The following is a 23,879-nucleotide window of genomic DNA, read 5'->3' as shown; positions in this document are numbered from 1 at the left end:
TAAAATTTGTGAGCTCCCCTGCTACTGGGGGTCATTCCTGCCTTTCCCTATCACCAAACATGTCTCATTCTGCATTGCTGCTCTGGAGTTTCACCCTGCTTTGCATAGGTAAGGGATTAGGTTTATGGGGGGAAGGGGCACCTTCATGCTATGATGTGTATAACCAACGCTGATGTTTAATTTCTAACCTTCTTTGGTTCTGAAATTATAAATGATATATCTACCTCTTGCTTGCTGGCCCACTGGCATCCCTGGGGCAACTTAATCCTGTGTCTTGCTGATCAATATTGGTGGTATTATTTGGTATTATAAATTTGAGTTATGTGATGTTGGCAAGCTTTTTATGAAAACAATGGATCATTTTAACTGCTGAAAAAATAATTTTGGGTGTGGTAGAGGTGGCATGTCATTGCATCTCCCCGTCTGAGAACCTGAAACCCTGTATTAATGTGTTAACTAGGGTTTCTCAAGTCAGTTATTGGGACACACCTAGCCAGTCAGATTAGGGGATCAAGACAGAAATAGAAATGTCAAATGGAAGACGCAATTCCTTTCTAAACATTGCTATTTCAGTAGTGTTCTCTCTTCCAGCAAGTAATCCCAAAGAAAAATGTCACACATTGCTACACAGGATGTGAAGATCCCAACAAAAAATATATACAAGACTCTTTCTATTTCTTATTCTACAAAGTTGGGGTGTTGTAAAGAAAGACAGTTGTATTTTCATTACGTTTTAAGAATGAAAACCAAGAAAAAGTACATATTATTGATGTTTTTTTTTTTAACTCCTCTTGTGGAGGAGTAGCCTAGTGGTTAATGCAGCAGACTTTGATCTTGGGGAGCTGGGTTCAATTCCCACTGCAGCTACTTGTGAGTCTGGGTAAGTCACTTAACCCTCCATTGTCCCAGGTATAAAGTACCTGTATATAATGTAAACCACTTTGAAAATAGTTGGAAAAACCACAGAAAGGCAGTATATTAAGTCCCTTTCCCTTCGCTCTTTGTTTGCAACTAATAATACTGTGGACGATTAGAAAGGTACCCTATAGACCCATATTGCAAACCTAAGCTGGTGATGTGCTCTGTGCGTCTTCTCAAATTGTATCCAGTGATGCCTTTAGAGCTGTGTCTGGATTATGTGTCTCTGAGCCCCTCAAGTATTTTGTAGGGATGTATATAGTGGGGAAAAAATGTAGGTAGTTTTGGGGGTTTTTCCCACAATTTCTGAGTGGTTTTTTTTTCATGCATGCCTTTTAATAGGGGTTAATAGTACATGCTATAATGCTTTAAAATGCACTAATCGATTAGCATGTGTTAATCCTTGCTTAGAGCAACTTAAATTGATTTAGGAGCCCTTTTACCAAGCTGCAGTAGGGCTACCGCAAGCTTGGTGCATGGCGATTTGGCCCTACTGCTGGGCAACTGTGGGAGCGCCAAAAATTATTTTTAATTTTTTAGCACCAGGGCACTAACCTGGCAGTAATTGGGCAGCGTCGCGCACTACCTGGTTACCGCCGGATTAGAGTGGATGCCTTTATCGCCTCCTAAATAGGAGGTGGTAAGGGGTCCCCCTGGAAATGGCTGCAGTGCCATTTCCATTAAAAAGTCCTGTTTACCGGAGGTGGTAAAAGGAGGTCTCGGCTTGTGGCAAACCCATGCACCGACGCCACCCCTTAGTGTGCACTCATTTTTTATGGTGCACTAATGAACCGAATGTGCACTAGTGAGCAGATCACTGATTCTACTGAGAATTGGGTGAAATAAGTCTTTCAGTTCAGATCTATAGACAACATGCGTGGCATATTCTGTCTTCGCTTTCTGTGAGTCCTTGGTAGTCAGACTACAAATCTTTTGAGGTAGGAGGAATGAAGTGTTGTGTAGGCTGATAAGGCTTTCCCCCAGATTCTATATATGGCATCCAGATTTGCATGCGCCAAACATGCGTGCGCAAATTAAAATAACGAGCCCTTAACTACCAATACTTGGGTGATAACAACTAATTATTGATGTTCTCACTAAAATTTAAACATGCATCTGGCTGTGCGCTATTCTATAAGGCGCCTAACTCTACTAGCACGTAACTCAAAAAGGGAGAGTGGCCATGGATGTGTCAGGGGCATTCTGAAAAGTTTTGCACACAATATCATGTTTAATGTTGATTTAATCATAAATTGATAATGAATGTGACTGTTGGGCAGACTGGATGGACTGTTCTGGTCTTTATATGCCATCACTTACTTTGTTACAATGGGGCTCATTTTCAAAAGAGAAAAACGTTCAAAAAGTGGTATAAATCTGCATTTGGATGCTTTTCTCACAAAAATGTCCAAATTGGTATATTCAAAACCAATTTTTAGACGTTTTTCTATGCAGCCCATCAGAAGTGTGTTCAAATCCCAAGGGGGCATGTCAAGGGTGTATTAAGAATGGGATCTGGGCATTCCTAAGACTTGGATGTTTTTCAGCCATAATAGAACAAAACAAAACCATCCAGGTCTAAAACTAAGATGTTTTGAGCTAGATCTGTTTTCATAATGAATAAGGCACAAAGAGGTGCCCTAAATGACCAGCCAGCTCATTTTCGAAAGTGATCGCCGGCCATCTTCCGACACAAATTGGGAGATGGCTGGCGATCTCCTGAAACCGGCCAAATTGGTATAATCGAAAGCCGATTTTTTGACACCCTCGCCGGTTTCCCATCACAGAGCCAGCGAAAGTTCAAGGTGGCGTGCCGGCAGTGTACCGAAGGCAGGAATGGGCGTGTTTAAGAGATGGCCGGCTTCGTCTGATAGTGGAAAAAATAAAACCGGCGATGACGAGCGTTTCGCCGGTTTCACTTGGTCCCTTTTTATTCACAGCCAAGCCTCAAAAAGGTACCCCAACTGACCAGCTGACCACCGCATGGAATCGGGGATGACCTCCTCTTATTCCCCCAGTGGTTACCAACCCCCTCCCACCCTAAAAAAAAACTTTACAACATTTTTTTGCCAGCCTCTATGCCAGCCTCAAATGTCATACCCAGCTCCATCACACTACCAAAACCCTCATCCACGCTCTTATCACCTCTCGCTTAGACTATTGCAACTTGCTTCTCACAGGTCTCCCACTTAGCCATCTCTCTCCTCTTCAATCTTTTCAAAATTCTGCTGCACGACTAATATTCCGTCAGGGTCGTTATGCTCATATTAGCCCTCTCCTCAAGTCACTTCACTGGCTTCCTATCTGTTTCTGCATACAGTTCAAATTCCTCTTATTGACCTATAAGTGCATTCACTCTGCAGCTCCTCAGTACCTCTCCACTCTTATCTCTCCCTACATTCCTCCCCGGGAACTCGGTTCACTGGGTAAATCTCTCTTATCTGCACCCTTCTCCTCCACTGCTAACTCCAGACTCTGTTCCTTTTATCTTGCTGCACCATATGCCTGGAATAGACTTCCTGAGCCGGTACGTCAAGCTCCATCTCTGGCCGTCTTCAAATCTAAGCTAAAAGCCCACCTTTTTGATGCTGCTTTTAACTCCTAACCCTTATTCACTTGTTCAGAACCCTTATTTTATCACCCTCACCTTAATATTCCCTTATCTCTTATTTGTCCTGTTTGTCTGTCCTAATTAGATTGTAAGCTCTGTTGAGCAGGGACTGTCTCTTCATGTTCAAGTGTACAGCACTGCATATGTCCAGTAGCGCTATAGAAATGATAAGTAGTAGTAGTAGTAGCAGTATGCAAGTCCCTGGAGCAGTTTTAGTGGGTGCAGTGCACTTCAGGCAGGCGGACCCAGGCCCCCCCCCCCCCACCTGTTACACTTGTGGTGGTAAATGTGAGCCCTTCAAAACCCACCAGAAACCCACTGTACCCACATGTAGGTGTCCCCCTTCACCCCTTAGAGCTATGGTAGTGTTGTACAGTTGTGGGGAGTGGGTTTTGGGGGGCTCAGCACCCAAAGTAAGGGAGCTATCCACCAGGGACGCCCATGTATTAAGCACGCCCCAGTCCCGCCTTCACTATGCTTCTGACACGCCCCCATGAACTTTGGTCGTCCCCTCAACAGAAAGTAGTTGAGGACGCCCAAAATTGGCTTTCGATTATGTTGATTTGGGCGATCCTGAAGGACGCCCATCTTCCGATTTGTGTCAGAAGATGGGCGACCTTCTCTTTCGAAAATAAGCCTGTAAGTAACCATTTAGTTGTTCCTACTAATCAAATTATAGGACTTGATACAATTCGTTCTAGGATATTTAGAGGCTCATTTTCAAAAGAGAAAAATGTCCACAAAAAAAAGTAATAGGATGGTAGAACAACATTTTTCTCTCCAAAACATCCAATTTGCAATTTTTGACAGCCTGATATTAGACATTTTGCTCCATAGTTCATCCAAATTTTAAGGGGCGTGTTGGGTGTGAGTTTTGGGCAGGACATGAACGGCATCAAATGATAGACATTTTTCTGCAATAATGGAACAAAATGAAAATGTCTAAAGCTAAAATTAAGACTTTTTGGTTATATCAGTTTCAATCACAACTATGTGACCAAAAGCTGCCCTAAATAACCAAATGACCACTGGAAAGATTAAGGCATAACCCCCCCCCTTCAGTAGCATAGCTAGATGGGCACCAGAGGAGCGGCTGCTCCCCCAAATGGAGTTCTGCCGGCGCCTATTTTTTTCTCTTCGTGTTACATTGAAAATGTGCGCCTGCGGAAGTCCGCTTTCACGCCACTTTCGCTCCCCCTGCACCGTCAACCTGGCTCCGCCTCTGTCCCCTCATTTCCCTAGTGGTCACTCATGCCATCCCACCCCCAAAGATGTGAAAGAAACAGTACATACTAGCCTCTTTGACAGATTCAAATGTTATGGCCAGTCCTATTAAAACAGGAAGCAGGTCCCTTGAGTAGCCTAGTGGTCGATGCAGTGGACAGTAAAGAAGGAAACCCAGGTCCATATCCCACTCTAACTGTTACACATGTGATGGAAAATGTGAGCCCTCTAAAACCCACCAAAAACCTATTGTACCTACCTAAAGGTGACACCTGCAGGCATAAGGGCTATTGTAGTGGAGTACATTTGGGTACAATAGGTTTTTGGTGGGTTTTGGAGGGCTCGCCATGCAATATAAGGGGTAACCATGAGATGTGTACCTGGGACTTTTTATGTGAAGCCCACTGCAGTGCTCCCTCCCCCATAGGATGCCCCACTGCTCTGCTGGGAAGTCTGTGTGACCTGTCTACTAAGAAAGCTGCCATCCCCATATATCCCAATGGCTTGTTTTGTGCATTTTCCCCTTTGATATTTTTCAAAGATGGTCCAAAATGATACACACACTAAGCACAAAAACATCTAGTGAATGGCCATTTTCAAAATAAAAAGATAGGTGTTTTCTGGTTTGAAAATGGGCATGTTCACTATTAGATTTTGGACGTTTTCCGCAAAATGTCCAAAGTCAGATTTAGATGTCAAATTGCCTCGCTGGTCCTGCTCCAACGAGGAGGACGACGACGCCGGCGCCGCCATCTTGGCCGGCGGATCTCCTTCTCCGAGGCCGGCGCTTGCTCCCTCGGATCGCCGGCCTCGGAGCAGCCAGCGGCAGCGCCGGCCCTGTCGGCAGCCTCATCCCGCCGTCCCGGATCCCGTGGGCGCCCCTGGTTACCGCTCCCTCCTGCGGGCCGCCAGGTAAGAGCCCGGGACAGGACAGTATCCTCCCCGGATGCCCCCTTCTCCCGGGGCCCGGGTTTGGACGGATATCGGGCGTGGAAGGCTTTAACCAACTCTGGAGCATGTACATTAGCAGCGGGTTCCCAGGAGTTGTCTTCGGGACCGAAATATTTCCATGATAACAAATAATACAGCCTTCCCCGCCGCCTTTTAGAGTCGAGGACCTCTTCTACTTCATACTCCGGATCAGGAGTAACCTCGAGAGCTTCCTCTTCGGATGGGTGAGGGTGCCACTTGGACCCCCGAAATCTCTTCAATAGGGAGATATGAAAGGCGTTGTGCACTCGCAGGGTCCTTGGTAACCGCAACCGGTACGTGACTGGTCCAATTCGTTCTTGGATAGCAAAAGGTCCAGCATACCGAGGTCCCAGTTTCCGGGAGGGCACCCGGAGCCTCAGGTACTTAGTGCTTAACCATACCTTCTGCCCCGGCTGGAGCACTGGGGCGGGTCGCCGGTGGCGATCGGCAAAGACCTTATCTTGGGCAACGGTCTTCTGTAGTTGCTCCCTAGCCATCCCCCAGACCTTCTGCAGATCCGCCAGGGTTTGGTCCCCCACAGGGGTTACCGCTGTCGAAGGGAACGGCCCTGGAAGCCGAGGATGTCGTCCGTATACCAAGAAGAACGGGGAGTGTCCTGAGGATGAATGGTCACTCTGGTTATAAGCAAACTCGGCCCATGGAAGCAGAGAGGCCCAGTTATCTTGTCGTTGGTTGACAAATGCCCGCAAGAATCCTTTCAATGTTTGGTTAATTCTCTCGACCATGCCGTTGGTTTGGGGATGGTAGGCGGATGAAAAATGAGTCTCTACTCCCAAAGCCGTGCACAAGGCTCTCCAGAAGCGTGAGGTAAATTGGGGTCCCCGGTCACTGACGATCCGACTGGGCAGCCCATGTAGCCGAAAAATGTGTTGAATGAAAGCCTGGGCTAGAGAGGTCGCCGAAGGAAGGCTCGATAATGGAACAAAATGAGCCATTTTAGAGAAACGGTCTACCACAACCCAAATCACAGTATGGCCCTGGGAGCGGGGTAGGTCGGTGATGAAATCCATGGATAACTCCGTCCAGGGAATGGTCGGTACGGGCAGTGGTTGCAGGTCCCCCACGGGGGGCCCTGTTAATGGCTTGGTCCGTGCACATACAGGGCACGAGGTAACAAATTGGAGAACATCCCGCCTCATTTGCGGCCATTGGTACTGTCTCGCGATGAACCGGAGGGTTTTTTGATACCCGAAGTGCCCGGCCCATCTAGATGAGTGCCCCCATTGCATTATTCTTTTTCGGTCGGCGGCCGACACGAACTCCTTAGTCGGCGCAACTTCCCCTGTAGCCGCACTGAGACATGCGGGATTTAACATAGGATGGACCTTCTTGGTCTCTTCAGGAGCTTCAAATGCTCGGGAGAGCGAGTCCGCTGGGGTATTCTGAGACGCCGCCCGGAATACTAACTGAAAGTGAAACCTGGCAAAGAATAACGACCATCGGGCCTGTCGGGGGTTTAACCGCTGAGCCTCTTGGAGGTATAGGAGGTTCTTGTGATCAGTGATTACCGTAAATCGGTGCTCCGCTCCCTCCAGCAGGTGCCTCCATTCCTGTAGGGCTAATTTCAGGGCCAAGAGTTCTCTATCCCCTACCGTATAATTCCGTTCTGCTGGGGAGAATTTTCGTGAGAAGAATGAGCACGGTTGACGCCGGCCTCCGGGGTTGACTTGAGAGAGGACCGCCCCGGCCCCCAAGGCGGACGCGTCCACTTCTACAATAAATGGTTTCTCGGGATCGGGGGCCAGCAGGATGGACGCTGACTCGAAGGCCTCCTTTACCTGACGAAAAGCCGCTTGCGCCTCTGGCGGCCAATCCCGGACCTTCGCGTTCTTTTGGCTGAGCGCCGTCAGTGGCGCTGTCAGTTGGGAATACTGAGGGATAAACTGGCGATAGTAATTTGCGAACCCCAGGAACCGTTGCAGTGCCTTCAATCCCAACGGTTGTGGCCACTCTCGAATTGCCCGGAGTTTGTCTGGCTCCATCTGTAGGCCCCCGGGTAGCAGAATATGTCCTAAAAAGGGTAATGACCGCTGATGGAAAGCGCATTTACTGAGTTTAGCGAATAGACGGGCTTGTCTTAACCGGTACAGCACAGCGCGGACGTGGCCCGTATGCTCCGCGGGGTCCTTAGAGTAAACCAGAATGTCATCCAGGTATACAATCACCGTGGAGTTCAGCAAATCCTCTAGCACGTAGTTAATAAGACGTTGAAACACCGCAGGGGCATTACATAGGCCGAACGGCATCACCCGATATTCAAAATGTCCCTCGTGGGTGTTAAAAGCCGTTTTCCATTCGTCCCCTGACCGGATTCGAACCAAGTTGTAGGCCCCCTGCAAATCCAATTTAGTGAATATCTGCGCTCCTTGCAACCTGTCAAAGAGCTCGGGAATGAGCGGGAGAGGAAAACGATCTTTCACGGTGATGGCATTTAATCCCCGATAGTCAATACAGGGCCTCAGGGACCCATCCTTCTTGGTAACAAAAAAGAATCCCGCCCCCGCTGGAGACGTAGAGGGCCGGATGAACCCTCTCCGCAGGTTCTCCCGGATGTATTCTTGCATTACCTTGGACTCTCCTCGGGACAGAGTGTACAGTCGGCCCCGAGGGGGCACGGTTTCCGCCTTCAGATTAATGGCACAGTCAAAAGACCGATGAGGCGGTAGCACCTCCGCTTCCTTGGGATTAAACACATCAGCAAAGTCTCTATAATCCATAGGCAGCGAGCCCAGCTCTACCCGTCCCTCACCGGGCAGCGTATTTAAGGCAGGGCAGCTGCCAGCCCGGCCCTTACAACAGGTCTGCTGACAGGGACTACCCCAAGCTTGAATCCTTCCCCCGGGCCAGTCGATAATAGGGTTGTGGCACCGTAGCCACGGCAGCCCCAGGACCACTGGGTGGATGGTCCGGGATAGCACTAGGAATTGGACCTCCTCCCGGTGATCCTCCCCCACCTGTAATCCCAACACGGGGGTGATCTCCGTGACCGGCTGGGGAAGGGTAGTTCCCTGGATGGAGGTTATTCGCAGCGCCGGCCGCCGCGGGAGCGTAGGCCAGCCCATTTGCTGCAGCAGTTCGAGTCCGATAAAGTTGCCCCCGGACCCCGAGTCCACCAGGGCCCGGGTCTGGATCGTGGCCTCTTGCCACCGTAACATTACTGGCAGGGTTATCAAGGAGTCCGGTAGGGGAGCGGAGTGCCCCAAGAACCCTCCCCTCAGGGTGCCTTGGGGGAAGCATTTCCCGGCCGGACGGGACAAGTCCGGATGAAATGACCAGCCTCACCACAATAGAGGCACAGTCCGTTCGACAGGCGTTTCTGTCTGTCGGAGGGAGCCAGCCGTTGACGGCCCATCACCATCGGCTCTTCCCCGGGCTCCGTGGAGTCCCGGTTCCCCTGGCGAGGGGATGGCCCTTTGCCCATCCGGGACGTCCCTCGCGCCCACTTCTGCCGCTCCGCCCGGGCTCTGGCTCGCTCCTGGAACCGGGTGTCTACTCGTATACAGAGCGAGATGAGGGCATCCAATTGTCCTGGGACCTCCCGTCCAGCCAATTCGTTCTTGATCCGTTCTTGTAAGCCTTCCATAAAGATGGCCATCAAGGACTCCGGATTCCAACGCAGCTCCGTGGCTAAGGTCCGAAACCGGATGGCGTAATCGGCCACCGTCCCTTCTCCCTGATGAATCCGCAGCAGTTCCGACGCAACGGAGGAGGGTCTCCCAGGAAGGTCGAACACCATCCGGAACTGGCGCTGAAATTCACTATAATCATCCAAGATGGGGTCTTGCTGTTCGTTTAGGGGGGCCACCCAGGCCTGGGCCTTCCCTTCGCAGAGGCCCATAATGTAGCCCACCTTACTTTGGTCCGAAGCAAATGCCTCCGGTTGCATCCGGAAGGCCAGGTTACACTGGTTGAGGAACCCCCGACAGCCTCCGGGGGTCCCATCATATCGAGCTGGTTCAGGGAACCGAGGTCCCATGCGGAACCCTCCCACACGGGGAGCCGCTGCGGCCCCCTGGACCGCAGCGGCCTGGTTCTGTACCTGAAGCGTGGAAAGTTGCGAGCATACGTTCTGAAGCGCCCCAGACAGGGCGTTAAGCTGCTCCTGCTGCTGCTAGGAGTACCTTGGCCAGGTCCCGTAGATCAGGTTGCGTTGGCGAGCTCATGGCTTCCGTTTCCTGTCGTGTCCCTGTTGTTTCTTGGTTGGTGAGCCCTCAAGTTCCCCGAGGCCCCACAAGGCCCCAGAGGGCAGCCGAGCACCCCGAATCTTCACCCGCGGCGACCGCCGTTCACCGAGGGTTGAGCCCTCAGCTGCAGGCGGCCAGCAGGACTGCTGGAACCGCGGGGTGACGGCTGACCTGGCTGACAGTAAGCACGCAGTCTTTAAGGGAGGACTAGCAGAGGCGGCTAGGACTCCGAGAGGAGATTCAGGCTCTGGAGATGGCTAGACGGATGGCTAGCTGAAAACACAGTCTCTGAAGGGGCTAGCAGGACGGCTAGCTGAAGAGGAGCACTGTCTCTGGAATTGGCTAGCAAGGACGGCTAGCGGAAGACACAGTCTCTGAAGGGGGCTAGCAGGACGGCTAGCTGAAGAGGAGCACTGTCTCTGGAGTAGGCTAGCAAGGACGGCTAGCGGAAGACACAGTCTCGGAAGGGGGCTAGCAGGACGGCTAGCTGAAGAGGAGCACTGTCTCTGGAGTAGGCTAGCAAGGACGGCTAGCGGACGACACAGTCTCTGAAGGGGGCTAGCAGGACGGCTAGCTGAAGAGGAGCACTGTCTCTGGAAATGGCTAGCAAGGACGGCTAGCGGAAGACACAGTCTCTGAAGGGGGCTAGCAGGACGGCTAGCTGAAGAGGAGCACTGTCTCTGGAGTAGGCTAGCAAGGACGGCTAGCGGACGACACAGTCTCTGAAGGGGGCTAGCAGGACGGCTAGCTGAAGGGGAGCACTGTCTCTGGAGTAGGCTAGCAAGGACGGCTAGCGGACGACACAGTCTCTGAAGGGGGCTAGCAGGACGGCTAGCTGAAGAGGAGCACTGTCTCTGGAGTAGGCTAGCAAGGACGGCTAGCGGACGACACAGTCTCTGAAGGGGGCTAGCAGGACGCAACCCCTGTGTCGGCTTCTGACAAACAAAACGGAAGCGCTGGATCCCTTCCGTCTCGGGGTTTAAATCCCCCGCCCGTCCTTCCTCTGGTAACAGCTGGAGCCAATCCTCTTCGCCCAGGCAGGCAGAGGGGGCCCGGATTGGTGCCCCTGTCTGGCGGGCGGAGTCTCCCCGTTGGTGCGCCAATCCGGCGCAAGTGAGCGGAGCTGCCTCGCTGGTCCTGCTCCAACGAGGAGGACGACGACGCCGGGGCCGCCATCTTGGCCGGCGGATCTCCTTCTCCGAGGCCGGCGCTTGCTCCCTCGGATCGCCAGCCTCGGAGCAGCCAGCGGCAGCGCCGGCCCTGTCGGCGGCCTCATCCCGCCGTCCCGGATCCCGTGGGCGCCCCTGGTTACCGCTCCCTCCTGCGGGCCGCCAGGTAAGAGCCCGGGACGGGACACTACATGTCTTACAGGCCCTACTTTGTGGAATAGTTTGCCACAATCTATCCATAAGGAACGTTCCTTAGATGCTTTTAAAAAGAAGCTGAGAACTTTTGCGATTAATGATGCTTTTAATAAGTAATTTTTTGGGGATGTCTGGGTGAGTCTGAGTGGGTCACCATCAAAGCACTGTATTACTTTTATTACCTTACTATCTCTTTCCTATCTGTTTTCAATTCTTAAATTTTGTACACTGCTTAAAAAGACTACTGATTTGATGGTATATCAAAGATAGAATAAACTTGAAACTTAAAAAAAACCCTAGAGTTTCTGTCAAATTAAAAAAACTCTGAATGATCCAAAAGGAGGGAAAATGTATAACTAAATCGTAGCTTATCCTCACCGTAGGGATGATCTCCACTGTACCTCAATATAGCTCATCTTCAGCTACAATGGAAAGATATTCACCCTTCTTTCCTGTTTCATTTGCTACCAGATACTTAAATGCTTTAGTTTTGTAAAAAGTAGAAGTCCACTATAGCAATTGCAAACCATAAAACGTATCACTGGTCGTTAGGCCAGAAGAGCCTGAGCTTAATTAGCACCTGAAACACTACAAGCAGAGTCAAGTTCATGAGAACAAAATAGTTAGATGGAGGCTAAAATTGAGACCAGTATAGCAGAGGAAGGAAGGAATCAGGACTTCATGGCAACAGTTTGTCTTTTCCAATAATAAATACTGCAGGAAGGCATGTTTATCCACTCGTACCCTAGCTGAGATAATATTTAATCATCTCTCTGAACTTACGTGCAACTTTCTTTAAATTAGTCACCTTATTCTGTAACTCCTCTTACTCTCTTACCTATCTATCTATATCTGATAGTGCCAGGGTAATCAGATAGTGAACATAAGTACACTGGAGTAGCCATACTGGGACAGGCCAAAGGTCCATCAAGCCCAGAATCCTGTTTCCAACAGTGGCCAATCCAGGTCACAAATACCTGGCAAGATCCCCCAAAAGTACAAAACATTTTATGCTGCTTATCCCAGAAATAGTGGATTTTCCCCAAGTCCAATTTAATAATGGTCTATGGACTTTTCCTTTAGGAAGCCGGCCAAACCATATGGCCTTTCTCTGCTCTCTTTTTTTCTGTGTTTTTACGGTATCCGTGTAGTGAGCTCTTGTAGGTTGTTTACTATTTTTCCCAGCACTGACTGGCCAGTAGCCAGTGGTGTGCTGGAGCCGGCTCGCAAGAGCCGGTTGTTAAATTTTCTTCCGGCTTGCGAGCCGGTTGTTGAAAATAGCGAGCCGGCTCTGGCTCTCCTCCCTCCCTCCTCCCTCTCTCCGGATCCGCCTCACCGCCCGCTTGTTTTTTGAATTCTTCGGGGCAGGCAGTCTTGCCTGCCCGCTTCCAGCACTGACTGTCCTCCCTTGCCGATTCGTCCTTTAAAAATGGCCGCCGAGACTTCCAGAGGCGGCCTCGCGAGACTTCAGCTGAAGTCTCGGCAGCCATTTTGAAGCGCGAGTCAGCAAGGGAGGACAGTCGGCGCTGGAAGCGGGCAGGCAAGACTGCCTGCCCCGAAGAATTCAAAAAACAAGCGGGCGGTGAGGGATCGGATCGGGAGGGAGGGTGGGAGGGAGGAGAAGAATTCATGAAACAACTCGGAAGGGGGTGGCAGGGGGGGAAAAGGGAGTCGCTGCTGGGCATGGGTGGATGGAGGTGGTCCCTGGGTATGGGTGCATGCAGGGCAGGGGAGAGGAGGGTACACTGCTGGACATGGGTGCATGCAGGGCAGGGGAGAGGAGGGTACACTGCTGGACATGGGTGCATGCAGGGGAGAGGAGGGTCACTGCTGGACATCTGAGTGCATCCAGGGCAGGGCAGAGGAGGGTCACTGGGTATGGGTGCATGCAGGGCAGGGGAAAGGAGGGTCACTGCTGGACATGGGTGCATGCAGGGCAGAGGAAAGGAGGGTCAGTGCTGGACATCGGTGCATGCAGGGCAGAGGAGGGTCGCTGGGTATGGGTGCATGCAGGGCAGGGGAGTGGAGGGTCACTGCTGGACATGGGTGCATGCAGGGCAGGGGAGAGGAGGGTACACTGCTGGACATGGGTGCATGCAGGGCAGGGGAAAGGAGGGTCACTGCTGGACATGGGTACATGCAGGGCAGAGGAAAGGAGGGTCAGTGCTGGACATAGGTGCATACAGGGCAGGGGAAAGGAGGGTCACTGCTGGACATGGGTGCATGCAGGGCAGGGCAGAGGAGGGTCACTGGGTATGGGTGCATGCAGGGCAGGGGAGAGGAGGGTACACTGCTGGACATGGGTGCATGCAGGGCAGGGGAAAGGAGGGTCACTGCTGGACATGGGTGCATGCAGGGGAGAGGAGGGTCACTGCTGGACATCTGGGTGCATGCAGGGCAGAGGAGGGTCGCTGGGTATGGGTGCATGCAGGGCAGGGGAGTGGAGGGTCACTGCTGGACATGGGTGCATGCAGGGCAGGGGAGAGGAGGGTACACTGCTGGACATAGGGGCATGCAGGGCAGGGGAAAGGAGGGTCACTGCTGGACATGGGTGCATGCAGGGGAGAGGAGGGTCACTGCTGGATATCTGGGTGCATGCAGGGCAGGGCAGAGGAGGGTCACTGGGTATGGATGCATGCAGGGCAGGGGAGAGGAGGGTACACTGCTGGACATGGGTGCATGCAGGGCAGAGGAAAGGAGGGTCAGTGCTGGACATCGGTGCATGCAGGGCAGAGGAGGGTCACTGCTGGACATCTGGGTGCATGCAGGGCAGAGGAGGGTCGCTGGGTATGGGTGCATGCAGGGCAGGGGAGTGGAGGGTCACTGCTGGACATGGGTGCATGCAGGGCAGGGGAGAGGAGGGTACACTGCTGGACATAGGTGCATACAGGGCAGGGGAAAGGAGGGTCACTGCTGGACATGGGTGCATGCAGGGGAGAGGAGGGTCACTGCTGGACATCTGAGTGCATCCAGGGCAGGGCAGAGGAGGGTCCCTGGGTATGGGTGCATGCAGGGCAGGGGAAAGGAGGGTCACTGCTGGACATGGGTGCATGCAGGGCAGAGGAGGGTCGCTGGGTATGGGTGCATGCAGGGCAGGGGAGTGGAGGGTCACTGCTGGACATGGGTGCATGCAGGGCAGGGGAGAGGAGGGTACACTGCTGGACATGGGTGCATGCAGGGCAGAGGAGGGTCACTGCTGGACATCTGGGTGCATGCAGGGCAGGGGAGTGGAGGGTCACTGCTGGACATGGGTGCATGCAGGGCAGGGGAGAGGAGGGTACACTGCAGGACATAGGTGCATGCAGGGCAGGGGAAAGGAGGGTCACTGCTGGACATGGGTGCATGCAGGGGAGAGGAGGGTCACTGCTGGACACCTGGGTGCATGCAGGGCAGGGCAGAGGAGGGTCACTGGGTATGGGTGCATGCAGGGCAGGGGAGAGGAGGGTACACTGCTGGACATGGGTGCATGCAGGGCAGGGGAGAGGAGGGTACACTGCTGGACATAGGTGCATGCAGGGCAGGGGAAAGGAGGGTCACTGCTGGACATCGGTGCATGCAGGGCAGAGGAGGGTCACTGCTGGACATCTGGGTGCATGCAGGGCAGAGGAGGGTCGCTGGGTATGGGTGCATGCAGGGCAGGGGAGTGGAGGGTCACTGCTGGACATGGGTGCATGCAGGGCAGGGGAGAGGAGGGTACACTGCTGGACATAGGTGCATGCAGGGCAAGGGAAAGGAGGGTCACTGCTGGACATGGGTGCATGCAGGGGAGAGAATGGTCACTGCTGGACATCTGGGTGCATGCAGGGCAGGGCAGAGGAGGATCGCTGGGTATGGGTGCATGCAGGGCAGGGGAGAGGAGGGGAGAGAGAAGAAATGCTGGACATGGATGGAGGGGAGAGAAGAGTGAGGAAGGAGATGAGATGAGGGAAAAGGAAGAGAGGAGAAAAACTGCACATGGATGAAGAAAATAGGCAGAAGCTGAGGACCAGAAATGAAGAAGAAAGGAGGAAAGAAATAAATGGAAAGGAAGCCCTGGAAATGGAGTTAAGAGGACAGATAGCAGCAGAATCGGATACTGGGCCAGCATGATCAGAAAAACAGTAACCAGACAACAAAGGTAGAAAAAAAATCATTTTATTTTCATTATAGTGTTTGGAATATGTTCACTTTGAGAATCAGGTGCTCAACATTAAAAGTTTATATTTATTTACTTATTTATGGCATTTTATCCCACATTAAACATGAATTAGATTGGAACTTGGGATCATTTAATTTTTTTTCCTGGAGAGAGTAATGCATTGCCCCCCCCCCCCCCCCGGCTATAGCCACCTCTGCAATTTTGGGGGGGCGCCGAGGTGGACGGGGGGGGGGGGGGGGGGGGGCGCAGTGGTGGACGGGGGGGAGGGGGCGCCCAGGTGGACTGGGGAGAGAGCCTGTTGTTAAAAATTTACCAGCACACCACTGCCAGTAGCTCATCTTCACCCCTTGTGGCTATCTTATGACTGGGAATAGCAGAGGCCTGCCATAAAGTGCCTTCCTATGTAAAGCAGAAGTGAGTCAGTGCAACCACTGATTTAGGCACCTTCATTTCTCAGATATGCATAGAGCGGAAAAAGGAATCAAAACTGCAAGCACTGCAGGTTCTGATGAAGATCAGACTTTTAGGTGCCCAAACACTGCCAGGAAATAAGGAATTGGGAACAAGTTTTGATGCTCGAAACCATTCTTTGGACACTTGTGTCTCGTGCAAAAGGAAGGACACAAGGTAATGGAACAATATGTAAGATGTCTTATTTTTGGACAGTGCATTAATTTTAGATTGAAACTTTCAATGTTGAATTTAGACAAACCCCTACTTGTGCTGCAAGTTACTTTGGGGATCTTTTACAAAGCCGCGGTAAGATCAACACGAGCTTACCGCTCGCTACTACTACTACTATTTAGCATTTCTATAGCGCTACAAGGCATACGCAGCGCTGCACAAACATCCAGAACTACTGCTGTCCCAACGTGGCTGCCCGTGGTAGTTACGGCTGGAGCATGCACTATTTCCAGTGTTCCAGAGATTTCTTTTGTCTAGCACTATGCTAGCCTGGTGGTTATCACTGGGGTCCTTACTGTCACCTCAGTGGGTAGCGGTAAGTGCTTCCCATCATATGGCCACATGGTAAGGATTATGTTACCCATGATCATTTTTTTTGTTTTTTGTTTTAAGATTTTGTGGACTTTTTCCTTGTTTGGGGGCATTTTTTCATTTTGTTTCAAACGTTTGTTTTCATAAAAATGTTTTAACTTGCATGAAAACTTTGTAAAATGCACAAATCAATTGTATCTGTATTAAATTGTAGGTTTAAGTGCATTAAATTGATTTACACACATTTTTTAAGTTGCACTAATGAACTAAGAAGCCCCTTTACTTGATTGCATTAAGCCCAAATCTGTGGTTAGCATGAAAAAAAAAAAAAGGTTTACAACAAAACATGTTAAAAATTTGTCTGTTAGCACATGCTAATCACACATTATTTTTTAAATCATATTTTTGAGAAGGGGCATACCATGAGCAGGGAATGGCATGGAAGTGTTATCCAGCTAGTGTGTTCCTAATAGCGCACACTGACTGGATAACATGGACTTAACATGGGAGCCCTGAGCATCTCCTAAGTAGGAGGTGGTAAATGTTCTCAAGTTAATTTTTTGCAGGTCATGTGCACTAATAAAAAATTAGTACAGAACCTGCAAAAGTAAAAAAGGAAGAAACCCTATTTTGCGTCTGCCTTAAAAATGGGCTTAGCACTATACACCAAGGCAATATATTCACAGTGGGACACAATAACATCAATAACAAATTCAATCCCACCATCAACAGACCTATTATAGGTATTCAGAAAACCTCAGTGGTGTAACTTGCCAACTAACATTCACTGCGGCAAGAATTACAACACCAACCTCATCATCGATTCTTGGTTTTATCAATTATTTTTCAATACCATTTTATATTTTTGCATTTTTATACTCTTTATATAATTATAATCCAATACTCAACTTAAAAACCTCTATATAGATAATGTGAAATGGACTTAGTATATGGGAAAGTCTTGCATTGAAACATGTTAAGCTCATTTTTTAAACACTCTTCAGTAAAAGGGCCCCAAACCCCTAATTCTATAAAAGTTGCCAAAAATTGCACATGCAAATTTAGGCATGCGTCCAATTTGTGTGCACAATGAGCTAATTAGCACCAATAATTGGCAATAATTAGATTTAATTGGCATTTATGTGCCTAAAATTTACCTTATAGAATAATGCATTTTTTAGCACCGATTATTTTGGTTCTATAGATAGAATCTAGCTCTAAATGTGGGCTAATTTTATTTATCAATTTAACATTTCTTGTATCACTGTGGCTTACAAATAAATGTACACCATTCTTATTTTTCCCACACTGGAAATTTATTTACTAAGAGCCACGAAGGCATTAGACATTGGTGATGGCTGTATTTTTTTCACTTATTTGGATTTTGCTCACACGTTTTCACTAGCAGCTTAAGATGAGTTACATTCAGGTACAGCAGGTATTTTCCCTGTCTCTGGAGAGCTTACAATCTAAGGGGCTCTTTTACTAAATCTTAATGTGCACTAAATGCTACATGTCCTATTTTATATCTATGGGTCATGTGGTACTTAGGGGTCCTTTTACTAAGTGGCGGTAAGTCCACCACAGGCTTACCACATGCCCATCTAGAGCTATCGCTGGCTCAACGTGGGCACCGGTGGTAGTTCCACCCCCAGTGGGTGGCATTTCTGGCGCTAGTTGGGTGGCATTTCTGGCGCTAGTGGAAATATTCCAAAATATTTCCTCGGGGGTTACCCAGCGGTAATTGGGCAGCGCTGCATGCTACCCAGTTACCGCTGGGTTAGTGCAAGAGCCCTTACTGCCACTTCAATGGGTGGAAGTAAGTGCTGCTCCCTGTATGGCCATGCAGTAAGAGCAATCTTACCGCATGACCATGTCTTTTTTGGCCTTTTTACCTGCTGTGGTAAAAAGGGCCTCAGCACGTGGCAAAAACGGCCCCCCGCTCTAGCGCAGGGCTCTTTTTACCGCAGTGTAGTCAATGTCTGTTAGGACACACTCAGTTTCAGTAAAAGGGACACACTCAGTTTGTACTTGAGGCATTGGAGGTTTAAGTGACTTGCCCAAGATCACAAGGAGCGGCAGTGGCATTTGAACTGGACTTCCTTGATCCTCAGCCTGTTGTTCTAACCACTAGGTTCTTCTGCCACTCCCCCAATGTACTGTCATTTATTATTTTATTTGCCCACTGATGAAGACAGGTTTCCCTCGATCTTTACGGACTCCGTTTCTGTGGTCAAAGCATTAAGGAGGTAATTTTATAAGGAGGGCATCTACATTTAAGTGCTAAGATCACATGTAAAATGACTAGAATACACGTGTGTGTGTGCACGTGTGTGTGCATGTGTGTACTTGTGTGCGTGTGTGCATGTGCGTGTATGTGTGCACATGTGTGTGTGTATGCATATGTGCATACATGCCAATATTCCATGTGGTTATTCAATAAAATGATGCCTAAATGTGAAAGCATTTAGTTTGAAGGTGGGTGTACCCATGGGCGGAGCATATAGTTAGGCACATATATTATAGCACATTATAATTCCTGTGCATCTTTAAGCAATCTGGGCATGGTTCCTAGGACCTTCAATTTCTTCATAATATTAGTCTAAGTCAGTGGTTCCCAAACCTGGCCCTGGAGGCACCCCAGCTAGTCAGGTTTTCGGGATATCCACAATGAATATTCAGGAGAGAGATTTGCATGCACTGCCTCCACTACATGCAAATCTCTCTCATGAATATTCATTGTGGATATCCCAAAAACCTGACTGGCTGGGGTGCCTCCAGGATCAGGTTTGGAAACCACTGGTCTAAGTGTTACACTGAAGGAACAAGATAAAGGTTAACCATCCCACAGCTGATCCTTGCTCGAGGCTGGGAAATCAAAAGGCAGCTGAGTAATTCTTTAAAAAAAATGTTACTTTCTTTTTTGTGAATACCTTTCTTTGCATTTTACAGGGCAGATGGTATTAACACTGACTGTGAGAGGAGTGGTAGGAAGCCCTGTCACTCTACCATGCAGATATAACGTTAGGAGCGAAAGTGACATCACCACAATGTGCTGGGGACGGGGCAGCTGCCCTAATTCCAAATGTAATGATGAAATTCTTCATACAGATGGCAGAAAGGTGATATCAAAAACATCCAGCAGGTACCAGTTAACGGGTGTGATTGTGAAAGGAGATGTTTCGCTAACTATAGAGAATGCAACTGAAGGAGACAGAGGGTCCTACTGCTGCAGAGTGGAGATTCACGGTTGGTTTAACGATCTGAAATTTAATATTCAGCTAGAAATGTACAGAGGTAAGTAGTCGTCTATCCTGCACAGAGCACTATGGGCTACATTCTATGTATGATATAAAAAAAATTGGTGCCGAAAAAGTGCTATTCTGTAAGCCGCGCTTAAAGTTAGGTGTGGTTTATAGAATAGCACTTACTCCCGGGAATCAAGCCTAACTTTAGTCATGGCCATTTGTACCAACTGAAGCATTAGGCACATATCCCTGTAATTCTATAACAATGTATGTTAATTATAGGAACACCCACATTATACCCATGATCCTCTCATTTCTGCATCCCCTTTTCAGTTGTGTGTAAATTTTAGGTGCTGAGCCCGCACCTAAATTTATGCACCTACATGACAATTAAATCTAATTAGTGCCAATAATTGCTTGTTAAAAATTCAATTATTGGCACTAATTAGCTTGTTATTCAATTAAAATGTGCGCACAATGTTTGGTGACTTATAGAATTAGGGGGATGTGGGGAAAATTCATTAAATGTCACTCAAAGCTAGATGCAAAACCGCTGGGTGCTAAGTGCAAATGCTATAATGACGATTAGGCACATAATTGCCATTCTAGAATACTAGGGTAAGTTTGCATTCCAGGCCTAATTTTAGGCACAAGCACTTACACCATGTCAAAGGCTGGTATAAATTCTAGCGTCTAAGTACTGGCAGTTAGGTGCGTAATTAACAATATTCTATAACATTATACCTATTTCGCTTGCCCACCCCTCCCAGATCCATGCCCCCCCTTGGAGTTGCACAGCATAGAAATTACGCGCTCAGTTTATCGAATAGGGGCATAAGTCAGTTACATTACCAATTGGTGCTTGTTAAAGCCAATTATTGTTACTTATCAATTAAGTGTCAATTTCGCGTCAATTAGCAAATTAAAGAGGGCCTTTTATAAAGATGGTAGCATTTTTAGCGTGCACTAAAAATAAGCATGCGCTAAATGCTAGAGATGCCCATATATTCCTATGGGTGTCTCTAACATATAGTGCACACTAATCATTAGCACACACTAAAAACGTTACTGCGCCTTTCTAAAAGACCCCCTAAGTTATGTGCATAATCGACCCTATTCTACAACTGTGAGCTCAGTTGGGGGTCTCTTTACTAAGCCGCTGTAAAAATTGACCTGCGGTAGTGCGAACGTGCCTTTCGGGCATGCGCTGGGCCATTTTTTGACGCATCTAGGAAAAAGGGCCTTTTTAAGGGGCTTGAGACCTTACCACTACCCATTGACATAGTGGCAAGGTCTCATGCGCTACCCACATGGTAAGCACGCAGCGTGCGCCAACTGCTGTTTACCGCTGGGTAGGTGCCCCGCAGTAGAAAATAGAAAATATTTTCTACCACATGTTTTCAGCGCATGCCAAATTCAGAATTACTGCCTGGGGCAAGCGGTAGCCAGGCGGTAATGCTGATTTAGTTATTTATTAGGTTTTATTTACTGCCTTTTTGAAGGAATTCACTCAAGGCGGTGTACAATAAGGACAAATCAAACATAAACAATAGACAATTACAGCAGTAAAAATATTCAAATAACAATACAAAGAATGGCATAGTATACTACTTACAATGTCAACACAATACGTAATAGAACATTTTAATTGACAGTGTAGGGTATAAGCAAAGATGGTAGCGCTATAGAAATGATTAGTAGTTGTAGTAGTTGATTTCCATGCAGAAACCTCAGTGTTATATGTAGAATCTCGCAGATAATGTGTGTGAAGAGATGAAGATGAACAGCCAACATGGTGCTGCTATGCCTTTGAGAAGTGTGAAACCAAAGAGTGAGAGGGAGCAGATGTAAAGACTGGCCAGTGGTGCAGTGAGATGGGTACAGAGCATTAGTGCTGAGAAGTATGATTATCAAGGAGGAGCAGGAGGGAGAGAGAAGGTGACAGAGAGGAAGATGGAAAGAAAAAGAAGGTTTAACTATTGCTAAGTTGACTAGTTAAGCCTAGAGCCTGTAGGAACACAGGACCCTGTTTGGCTGCTCCCGTCACCTCTGCTTAAGACCAGCCCTGACAGCCACCTTACTAGTCTGGTTTTCAGTACATAAGAAATACCATTCTGGGCCAGACCAATGATTCATTGAGCCCAGCTATTATTTGACTCTCAAGCCCTTTTCAAAACAGACTTGTCCAAGTCCACTGGCAACAAATTCCATATCTTAATTGAACATTGGCTGAAAAAAAAGCACATTCTTAAGTTTATTCGAAAATTGCTTTCAGGCGGTTTCATGGTACCTTGTCCTAGTAGAAAGGGTAACTAATATATTTCTAAGTTGACTAATATGGCAATTACAATTCTCTGGTTCATCTATACAAGTTTCAAGTTGATCTGCTTCTGATTTACGGTACCTGTTCCACACTACTCGTGATTTTATAAACCCCCTCTTGGTTGTCTTCTCAAAGCTGAAGAGCTCAGCCTGTCGAGCCTTTCTTCAGAATGAAGGTATTCCATCCCCTTCTTGGTATCTTTTCTAGTTCTACTCTGTTAGAACTATAGGTAGAAAATAGAACTGGAAAAAAAAATCAAGAAGACAAAGCAGTATGGTTAAAAAAAACCCCAAATCTTTAATAATGTATAGTTCATTTGCTGGTACAAAAGACACTTGTCAGCTTGTGCCTGATTTAGGGAATAAGATGTTACCTCAATGGGGAATCTCAAATTTAATTGTAGAAATTTCAAACCACCTAAAACAAATATGTGAGCCAAGTGGGAACGCCTATTTGCTCAACAGAGTTGTGGAACTGCAGAAAGGAATTGACTGAATGTCATTGCTGGATGTTTGAAATTTTGACAATTAAGGGGTCCTTTTATCAAGGTGCGCTGAAAACTGGCCTGCGCTGGTGTAGACACGTGTAATGGACGTGCACAGGCCCATTTTTCAGCACACCTGCAAAAAAGGCCTTTTTTTGGCCGAAAATGGATGTGCGGCAAAATAAAAATGGGCGTGTGTCCATTTTGGGCCTGAGACTTTACCGCCACCCATTGACCTAGTGGTAAGGTCTCATGATTAACCGTGGGGTAATGGTCTACACATGTACAATGCTGATTACTGCCTGGTTATCGCCACGCCCTGGAAAATAAACATGATTTTCCGGAGTCCATAGTGGACGCGTGTAAAAATTGAAATTACCACCCAGGCCACGTAGTAGCCAGGCGGTAACTCCAAATTGACGCACATCGAGCGTGCGTAGGTACCTATGCAGCTTAATAAAAGGGCCCCTAAATTTGAGATTTCCCATTAAGGTAACATTACCTACAGACCTGAAAGCAATCAAAGAAACATCTAGCTTTCGAAAATCTCTGAAAACATTCTTCTTCAACAAGGCCTACAATGAGAACCTATAACCTCACTAAGTCCACTCAACTATGAACGCACACCTTCTATAACTACCCTAACAACTCTCTTCCTTCTTCCCTCTCCCCTTCCTTAATCACTACACATTACTAACTGTATCCGATAGCCTGTTATGACAATGTTATCAAATCTATGTAAGCCACATTGAGCCTGCAAATAGGTGGGGGAATGTGGGATACAAATGCAATAAATAATAAATCTTATGTCCTTGAAGCATATGCAAGCCGAAATGTGGCTATATTGAGCAGGTGACTTTTGTACCAGCAAATGAACCATATATTATTAAAGATTTAATTTTTTTACCTTACTGCTTAGTTTTCTTGTTTTTTTTCCAACTCTATTTTCTGCTTGTGGACTATGTGTTGGGGTTTTTTTTTGCCCTCTTGGACGTTTTATTGCAACATGAGATTTATTTGCATGCTCTTCTGCTATCATATTACATATTCATTGCGAATATCATAATAGCCAGACTTACTGGATGGTTCTTGAGGACTACTACTACTACTAGTTATCATTTCTATAGCGCTACTGGATGTACGCAGCGCTGTACACTTGAACATGAAGAGACAGTCCCTGCTCGACAGAGCTTACAATCTAATTAGGACACACAAACAGGACAAACAAAAGATAAGGGAATATTAAAGTGAGGATGATAAAACAAGGGTTCTGAACAAGTGAACAAGGGTTAGGAGTTAAAAGCAGCATCAAAAATAATGGGTTTTTAGCTTAGATTTGAAGACAGTCAGAGATGGAGCTTGACGTACCGGCTCAAGAAGTCTATTCCAGGCATAT

General features: G+C 48.2%; 1 protein-coding gene across 2 annotated transcripts in view; it reads left to right on the top strand.

Moving 5' to 3' along the window:
• The window catches only part of LOC115476041 (T-cell immunoglobulin and mucin domain-containing protein 4-like), a 42,344-nt gene continuing 18,465 nt past the window's right edge, over positions 1-23,879 (top strand). For both annotated transcript variants that reach the window (XM_030212162.1, XM_030212161.1), the window contains exons 1-2: positions 1-108; positions 19,381-19,725. In XM_030212162.1, coding sequence (XP_030068022.1) covers positions 60-108; positions 19,381-19,725 — 394 coding nt within the window. In that variant the 5' untranslated portion in view covers positions 1-59. The remainder of the gene's footprint in view (positions 109-19,380; positions 19,726-23,879) is intronic.

The sequence above is a fragment of the Microcaecilia unicolor genome, chromosome 8, assembly GCF_901765095.1.
Source record: "Microcaecilia unicolor chromosome 8, aMicUni1.1, whole genome shotgun sequence".
NCBI lineage: Eukaryota > Metazoa > Chordata > Amphibia > Gymnophiona > Siphonopidae > Microcaecilia > Microcaecilia unicolor.
The sequence above is the reverse complement of the archived record's forward strand: the minus strand, read 5'-3'. Positions and strand labels throughout refer to the sequence as shown.